Consider the following 9532-nt stretch of genomic DNA (forward strand, 5'->3'; position numbering starts at 1 on the left):
CCCAAAAAAACTTAACACTAGTTATCAAGGGTATTGAAGTCTTTTCACATAACTCATTGGTCATTACTAAATTAATTTAGAATAAATAAGTGTTTATCCATCTTAATTACATAGTAAAATTATTAAAATATCTTTAGAAGCAAAAAACTCAAAAACTTAGCGTAAAGGGGTATTTTTATATTTTTCATAATGGTTTTTTTCATTATTATAATATCAATTGAGGAGCAATTTGGTATTCAATTAAATATAAAAAAAATAATAATTAAAATGCACAATAAAATGATGGAATTGCCCTTAAAAGAAAAAATTTTAAACTTGGAGTCAAAGGGCTTTTTGATCTTTTGACAAAGGTTTTTTTGTACATATTAAGTCAGCTTAAGGGTAATTTAGTATTTAATTAAATAAAAAAGATAAGGCATGTGAAGCGCACTCCCCGACTTGTGGGAGGTGCCCTCACTTTTTGAGTGGCCCATGAGGCGTAACCCCAAATCCAAAAACATCTCTATGTCGTGTCATTGGAAGCGTCGACACATTCTCTTTCTATTGGAGTGGTGCGTGTCGATAATGGTGGTTTGATTTGTTTCCATTGGCTTTTTCTTTCTTCTTCTTCTTTTTTCTCTCTTTCCTAAAAAGTATAGATTGGTCCTCTTTGTTGTTGATATTTTAACTTCAATCCCTTTTATGTTGATTTCTAATTTTTATTCTTGATCCTTTTATAGAATTTTTATTTATTTTTAATTTTATCCATCAATTCCACTTTGACATATATAATTTTTTACAAGTTAATCCTTATTCTTTTGATTTTTAATTTCATCCTTCAATTCAAATTTATGGTATTATGTTTACCAATTTAGTACTCATTGTTTTCGTTTTTAATTTCTTCTTAGTTTTTTTTGTAAAATTTTAATTTATTTTTAATTTCATCCTCCAATCCAAATTTATGATGTATTATTTACCAATTTGATCCTCATTCTTTTTATTTTTTTCCTTTTGTTTTTCTTTTCAATTTCACCCTTCAATCAAAAAAAAAAAATTATGTCAATCTTGATCCTCATTCTTTTTATTTGTTTTTTGTTTATTTGCTAAATTAATTTTTCTTTTTAATTTCACCCTTCAATTCGATATAAAATTTATTTTGTATTTCAATTTTAATTTGTATTCTTTTAATTGCTATTTTTTTTAATCCTTTGTATAATTATAATTATTTTTTTAGAATTAGACTTCATGATTTTTTCAAATAGGTTGATCAAGTCCAATAACCGAGGTCACTAGTTTTGAAAGTAAAATATAAAATGATATTTTTTTATAAGAAAAAAAACTTTATAATTCTCTTTATTTTTATTTTTATTCCAATCTCATAATATAATATAAGTTATAAGTTTTTATATTATAAGTTTGACAAGATATTCTAAGTTGACTAGACTCTAATTACTAGGATTATGATTTTTAATCATTCTAACTTAGATTGATCATGATTGACCGGGTTTTTAATATCCATTTTTTATCTCATTTTGATTCTTCTATATTTAATAGACTATGAATTAAATTACACTATTTGTATTTGTCCTCTTTTAAAATAATATTTTTTTTTCTTTGGTTATCCTAATAACTTTTCTTTTTAAATTTGATCTATCTTATTTTTTTTCTAATTAAAATAAAATCAATTTATTCAACCCAATTAAATTTTATAACTTGAGTAGCATATTTAAAAAAAAATAAAACATTTACAACACCTAAAAATGTTTATGAACAAAACTAAATAGAGATTATGACCCGTCTAAAATTAAATTCCATTTTCATAGCATTGCACGTGGTTTTTACAGTGAAGTAAACTTCATTATTTTTCATGTTTATAGACATCCCCCACCATGACTGAGCACATGTTTTGTTTTTCGAGCAAAAGAAAAGTGTCAAAAGCTGGAGCACAGAACACATACAAAACATTTCCTTTTAGAAGAATATACTACAACCCTAAGGAATTCACCTCACCAATGTTCGCATTGTCAACAAGAAACAATTATCAAAGGTTAAAGGGGGTAAAAAAAAAGGATGGGATCATACATCCTGTACCGTGGTACCAGTCATCATTTTTACACAATTAACATTTTGCAGACAGAAAAGATGTACTCAGCCTCCATTATCCTCGTAACCCACATGCAAAAGGGCCCCATCAAATCATCACAAAAGAAGGAAATTCTAAGATGTATGGTGATGATCCACTACTTTCTTTGCAATGATAGATAAATTAAACATAGGTCGTGTATATGTTACTCACTTCCCAAGTTTAGTGAACCATCCTTCATGAGCTTCATGCTTAGACTGTTAAATCTCCCTCTAGAGTAATGACGGGAAGCTTTCCTCCAATCTGTCCCAGTTTTCATCATAGCAACAAATTCATCATAGCTGATTCTTCCATCCTGCATTCACAAGACATTGATGTCAGACTGAAATCTGCTGAATCAAAATTTGCATATAATGTTAAATATAGTATTAGCCCTTGACCTTGTCAGTGTCTACTTCTTGGAAGATGTCATTTGCCACATCTGTACAATCATCTGCTCCATCTTCCATCAAGGCATCCCGGAGCTCATCTGGTTCGATGTAACCATTGCCATCCTTGTCGAAGTAGGAGAATGCCTTGTGAATATGCTCATCATTGGCCATCCTTCGGAGATGAAGGGAAACGGCTACAAACTCCCCATAGTCTAGTTTACCCTTCTCGTTAGTATCTACCTGTTGGCAAACAAGTAATCCATTCAGATGAAACTAATACAAAACTAGATATAAAACTTTCCTTAAAACTGTTTGCTCAACAAAAGGATAAAGGATGGATGAGTAAGGAAGAATGGGCTAGGGACAGATGAGATTCTCAATTCATAACTTTAGGTGGGATCCATTGAATTCAATCCTTACCTTGATTCCGACATTATTCAACTCATCCAAACAGAATGGATAGGGAGAAAAGCCAGGAAGTAGATGAGTTTTCTTCTATGATAGTCGTTATCTAAATTTTTGTATCCTGTCCATCAAACCAACTAAGAAATGAGGGGAGGAGAGAGAGTGCTTTTCATCCTTTCTCATCTTCATCTATTCTTACTCTATTTTCTGTGCTCCCAGCCATTTACAATGTTAATGCATTATGATAATGCCTCTATGAAGATTATTGCCTTTATGAAGATTAAACTTTTGAAGAAGGAACAAACAATATCACGCACGCATGTGCAGCATGTGAAAAACTCTAATATTCTTCAACGAACCACATGTAAACTCATTTTCTTCATTAATCAGATATGCTCCACTTTCAACCTTGACCTTTAAAATGTTCAGATAAAACCTCAAAAGCTTTAACATCTGTTTTGATGTCTCCTTCGTTAGTTTTTTTCTCGTATTCAGCTAAGGGAAAGCAAGAGGTCAAAGCTTGTTAATTTTCTTTCGTCTGTCTTCTTTTCCTTCGCATGAAATATTTCAACTTTTTAATTGGAATGTGAAAAATGATTTAAAAAAAAACAAAAAAAAAAGAGGGAATCTGTAAACCAACTGCCTTCCCCACCCTTCCAGAACATATCTGTGCCTACTTGTAAAGGTAACTGATAGTCAAACTCTGAACAGCACCTTTATCACTACCAAACCCCATGAGACAGTCAGAAATCAAGACAAAACAAGCCTCGTTCACTAACCAATCTCTCAACTCCTAGGAACCAATCCAGCAAAAGAATCTCTTCAACCCATTCACCACAACTCAGCCTGATGAAAAGATAAGAAACTGAAGCCACCTACAATAACTGACTTAGAAACAGCACATCACAGAGGGCTTAGATGTAGCAAGGTAAGGTGGAGACAGTGTTAAGAAAAAACCAAGGGAGTGAAGAAAAGATAGTTCAAAAGCGAATTTATGAGAGGATGTGTGCATAGGTTGAGATCAAACATGCAGTGTCATGGAAGAGATCACATTAGTGGAATCAAAGGATGCAGACAGATGCATATAATTCTAGCTTGAAAAGACTCAGACGTTGCACATACACATAACAAGTTTAAAGACAGGGATTAAATGATTCGGATAAAAGTTGCACATACACATAACGAGTTCAAACTGAAATCTGCTCTAAGCTGTGAACTATCCCTGTAATTAATCCAGCTATTTTCCTTGCAGTAATTAAACTCCATTCGCTGGAACACCACAGTTTTTACTACCTCAGGACCATACCATTAAGTTCCAAGTGTGAGCATTCTACACAGGAGCTTAAAGTCAATGTCTGATACAAATGTAGTTTTGTCAAGTAGTCACCAGCTTCCCTTATTTTTTTCTTTTGGGACCCCTTCGCATTCATGCTAGAACCCAAACCTTCACTCTTCCAAATCAAGCAGGAATCCGGTTTATAAAATTTAAATAACCTTTCATCAATGCAGTCGCTGAAGAAATATCATCGATCATCCCATTTCCAGGTTTTCCTCAAAGATGCAAATTATTTGTTTCAGGAAAGACAACTGGAACAGGTAAGGGAATAAACTACCTAAACAAAAGATTAGAGCTAAAATTGTCTCTGGGACTAGTGATTATGCTAATGTGTGACAGGTTAAGTAACTGGTCATATAACTTGACTTTATGTAGTCTCATGATGGGTATAATACCAATGCCTCTAGCATACTCTAGAAAAACACCTTCATCAGTGTCAAAGGTGCAACCCTCACTTAATAAGAAAATAATTGCAGATAAATAAAAAAGGAACTCTGATATGTATTCATTGCAATTGTGCCACTGGTGCTGTTGTTGAAGGTGAAAACATGAAACAGGTATACTAAAGATACTGTTTGAGATTTTCAGCAGAGCACAGATACTGTTTGATGAAACCTGAAACTGAGAAGCATAGAGTATACTCACAGCTTCAATAAGCATTTGAACTTCAGACTCTGCAAGCTGGGAACCAAAATTTCGAAGTCCAGTTTTCAATTCTTCAACTGAAACAATACCATCACTATCGGTGTCCATCTTCATGAACATTTCTTTGATGTCTTCAACTTCTTCAATGGATAAGAAATCGGCGATAACCTAGTAAAAATGCCCAACCATTTATTTCTGGATGGGAAAAAAATAATATCAGATGAAAATATGAAGATTGTAGAGGAACAATAAACTAACCCTGAGGGCTTTTCTTTTGAATCTGTTCATCATTGAAAACTGCTTAAGTCTTGACTTGACAACATCACCAAGAGGAACATTTGGAGCTTTCTTAGCATTTTGGAGCCAAGGATGCTCTACACGTAGAAACATAAACATCAGGTGAAGACTAATGATAATAAACATAAAACACGAATGTTCAAATGTGACAACTACTAAAATCACGATACATGCATGCCATTAGACCAAACCCAGAAACCGCATGATCATAGTTTGTTCCTAGACAGAGTGCACAGCTAAAGGTTGCTGAAGTGGAATGTTAACTGGAGAGATGCTAAAACTTGTATGCTTGAATGCAGCTATTGTGTAAAATATATTGCAACTAGAGAGGTGATCATGAAGTTCTAAATCAAGACATTATAACGCTGGTAAGCTAGATGAAACTCTAGTATAACCCATTATATCTTACATACGGTACATAGTTCTTCAAACTAGGATGCATCATCACATCCATAAAGCAACATAGCACCTTTTACATATTCATCTATCAAGTGTCAATTTTTTGTCCACATAACAAGATAACTTGAGTTTTTTTAAATGAGGTTTGAACTATAACTTTTTAGAGTTTTTGCCTACAAACCAAGATGTCCTGTGAGTAAGTTATAACGGCTGTAGACTGGGTGAACTGCATTTTCTTCAATACCTTAGGTTCTTATGCCTCTTATCGGAATCCAAGTAAATGTTCTACAGTGGACTTATTCTATTGCGTTTCTGCCACAATTCTAGGAATATTCACAGATGTAATGCTTCTTAATAAACAGGTAGAATCTTAATTAAAGAAACAAACAACCTAAAGAGCAAAATTGTAGCAAAGGCAGAAGAGAGTTGCAATCCTCATGCCGCCACACCACCACACACCCCAAAAGAAATAGATAGTATAGATGATTCTAGCATGGTGAAACAAAAAACATGTTCATATCCTGAGGTGGTATGCAAAATAGTATCATATATAAAATACCTATCACTTGTCTTGCAGTTAGTCGAAGCTTTGGGTCTGGCTCCAACATTTGCCTCACCAGACTCTTAGCACTTTCAGAAATATTTGGCCATGGGTCCCTTTTGAAATCTATAATCCCACGAAGAATGGCCTGTGCGACTCCTTGCTCAGACTCTGTATTGAGGCATTGAAAAAGTGGTTTAAGCTAAAATGAAAAACAAACCCACCTTTCAAGAAAAGCAGAACAACAACATGAAAAAAGGAAAGCAATGGTAAAACAACAAAAAGAAGAAAGAAAAGCCGTTCGCATGCACTGAGGACATCATACAAGGATGGAGAGGTGTTGCTTTGAACATGCTGCAGCCTCCCTCGCCCCGACAACCAAAAAAACACATGCACACAGAGTCAAGATGAGAGAGGGGTGGGAACCAAGAGAATAATTACCAGCCCAAAATGGAGGAACACCGCACAACAAGATGTAGAGAATGACCCCTGCACTCCATATATCAATTTCTGGTCCATAGTTCCGCTTGAGCACTTCTGGAGCCATATAATAAGGGCTTCCAACAATTTCAGAGAACCTCTCACCTAGCAGAATTTAAAAATTAGGCAGTAGAAAACACCAGCATGATATAGTAACTATATACAAATAATCAAAATCGACAAAACTTTAAGTGATCTACAGCCAGCAAGTGACAATTTATTGAAATAGCAGTTAGGCAGTAGAAAACACCAGCATGATATAATAACTAGATATACAAATAATCAAAATCGATGAAACTTTAAATGATCTACAGCCAGCAAGTGACAATTTATTGAAATAGCAGTTTTCTTCCTGAAAGCACCAAAAATATCCATGACAATCATGATGCAAACATCAAGATCATATCTAAAACCTAACCATGACTAAACACGGTAACCATCCTACATGAGAGCTCTAAAAAATAAACCGGTGCTTGAACAAAATAACATGCCATTCTTACAAGGAATTAGCAAGGCTTCAAAAAGGGCATGTAAAAATATTAGCAAGGCTTCTGGTGCTAAATGTAGACTATAAAACAGAATATTACAAGGAATTTCCCGACGTTTCAAAGCATGATACTACAATAATCTTATCAATCTAGTAACTAAGATTCCATCACTTTCACTAAAACTAAATCACCCTAGAAAGTAGGAACAAACTACATAGATTTTTCCGTTTTTGAGCCCCCATATTCCTGTTTCAATTCACAGCACCTTCTTCGTATTCACCTAACAATTACAAAGGTACATTGCTTAATTATCCATGCATAAATCCCTACCACTTCATTGTATAATCATCAGTTAATCATAAATTGATTCCTCACCTGGCTTAAAGAAAATAGACAATCCAAAATCAATAGCTTTCAAAGGCGAATTCTCTTTCTTATTCGCAAACAAAAAATTCTCCGGCTTCAAATCCCTATGAATCACACCATGTTTATGACACAACTGAACAACTTCCACAATCGTTCTGGTAACCGCCGCAGCCGCTCTTTCTGTATAATGACCTCTAGCAACAATCCTATCAAACAACTCCCCTCCTTCACACAGCTCCATCACCAAATGCACCGCATTATCATCCTCACACGCTTCTTTCAAGCTCACAATACTCGAATTCTTCGGCAAATGCTTCATAATCGCTACTTCTCGTCTCACATCTTCAATATCCACAGCAGTCCTCAACTTCCTCTTCGAAATACTCTTACACGCAAGTAACTCTCTCGAGTCTCTCTCTATACACAGATACGTTACGCCAAATTCTCCCCGACCTAGCTCACGATCTACTAAATACCGCTCCTCTATATTCTCCTTGGGGACGCCGGTGAGGACTCTGATTGGTTGCGGTGTCTTTTTAGCTGTGCTGTTTTTCTTTCCGTGATCGTGACCGGAGAAGCTCGATTTCACATCCTCTCTAGCTACGGCGGCCGGAGATCTGCAACAGTTCCCCATTTACAGCAATTTGTTTAGATCTTGTGAAAGAAAGTGTGACTTAGGGTTTCACTTTTTCTACATTATAGAAAGCGAAACCCTAGAGAGAGAAAGTTGAGGCAAAGTTAGAGAGAGAAAGAGGAGAGGGGGTGGTGGTGGTAGTGAGTGAGAGGAGTGGAGTGTGGCTTTTTCTGGTAGAGTTTTTTATTCTTTTGAGAGTATTTTATTTATTTATTTATTTTAATTTAATTTCTTAAGAGATAGAGTAATATTTCTTTTTTTAATCGGAGACTTTGGTTCTGTGACTTTTGTCGGCTAATCGGGTCGGAACGGGACGGTGGAGGAGGGAGAGAGCGGGGGAGGATGGGCGAGTTGTTTGGATTCGGCAAAAGTTTTGTTTTAAAGTCCTTCAAGTTCTGTATATTTTTGTTGTCTTTACTCTTTTTAGGTAAACTATGTTTTTGTCACTGTAGTTTTAAAAAAAATGTTGATGTTATGTTGTGATTTTAATAATCTTTTAATTCTACCCATAGTAGCTAATGAAATCAATTGCTAATTTAATTTTTTAATATATTTTTTTTGTTTTTTAAGGACAACCTAAGTACTTCCTCATCTTATTGTTGAGATGTTATAACAATTTAATCGTTAGGGTGACCCAAGAATTTTAGGAACTACAAGGATTATATTGAAAATCTTAGATTATAATAGTAGAAGTGAGCTATGGAAGAAAATTAAAGCCTAGCCTTCATTTTAATTGTTATTTACATTATTTTTTTTTAATTAACATGGATATTCGAGTTAGCTTATATATATCTCGACTAATCTCAAAGATAATGTTTTTAAATATATTTGATATAAGGTTGATTAATAAATATAATTTATAATAAAAATAAATAGTTTTTTATGGGCTAGTAACTTCAAATGTAATCTATCATTAAAATAAATTAAAAACCTCCAAGGGTATTTATCAAAAAAACAAAAACTTCAAAGGAAATCTACTTATGAAGAGAGAAAGAGTATAGCATAAGTAACAACATTAGTTATGATTTAGAAGAAAGAAATATAAACAAAAATATTGAAAATTTAGCATGTCTTGGAGACAAAAAGAAGAGTCATCAACAACAAAATATATGCAATAATGGAGGTAATTGCAAACCCCACTCCAAGATGTGATAACTACTTTTCCAATTTCCCAACAAGGATCATTTTGGGGTTATTGTTATTGTTTTAGTGAATTTTCCTTCTTTGAAATGATAAAATAAGAATAATGATTACAAGTGAAATCCTTATCCTATAACCCTTTGTACCAATCATATTTTTATAAAAAAAACTTTAAAAAAATTAATATATAAAAAAACTATTTAGTTAGATAATTCACACATATTTGTGTGCATGAATATAATTTTTTAAAAAAAAACAAAAATACAAAACTTATTCAATGAAAAATGATGAAATGATTAGCCTTCCAT

At 33.7% G+C, this 9532-nt stretch overlaps 1 protein-coding gene across 1 annotated transcript; it reads right to left on the minus strand.

The window, feature by feature from the left end:
- Positions 1 to 1934: 1934 nt before the first annotated feature.
- LOC118037446 (calcium-dependent protein kinase 13) lies at positions 1935 to 8442 on the minus strand. The gene is made up of 7 exons (XM_035043423.2): positions 7460 to 8442; positions 6558 to 6701; positions 6135 to 6287; positions 5138 to 5253; positions 4880 to 5047; positions 2503 to 2733; positions 1935 to 2417 (listed from the first exon to the last, which is right to left on the minus strand). The coding sequence occupies exons 1-7, from the start codon at positions 8082 to 8084 to the stop codon at positions 2268 to 2270; spliced, it is 1587 nt and encodes a 528-aa protein (XP_034899314.1). The 5' UTR covers positions 8085 to 8442; the 3' UTR covers positions 1935 to 2267.
- Between the last annotated feature and the right edge of the window lie 1090 nt (positions 8443 to 9532).

This window comes from Populus alba, chromosome 16 (genome assembly GCF_005239225.2).
Source record: "Populus alba chromosome 16, ASM523922v2, whole genome shotgun sequence".
Classification (NCBI taxonomy): domain Eukaryota; kingdom Viridiplantae; phylum Streptophyta; class Magnoliopsida; order Malpighiales; family Salicaceae; genus Populus; species Populus alba.

What these genes read in the sequence shown, in the direction of transcription:
- LOC118037446 (XM_035043423.2), bottom strand. Translation starts at nt 8,084, where the DNA reads ATGGGGAACTGTTGCAGATCTCCGGCCGCCGTAGCTAGAGAGGATGTG. An exon ending in GTCTATTTTCTTTAAGCCAG is followed by an intron (nt 6,702 to 7,459) that starts GTGAGGAATCAA and finishes AAATTCTGCTAG; the next exon opens with GTGAGAGGTTCTCTGAAATT. An exon ending in TGTTCCTCCATTTTGGGCTG is followed by an intron (nt 6,288 to 6,557) that starts GTAATTATTCTC and finishes GCCTCAATACAG; the next exon opens with AGTCTGAGCAAGGAGTCGCA.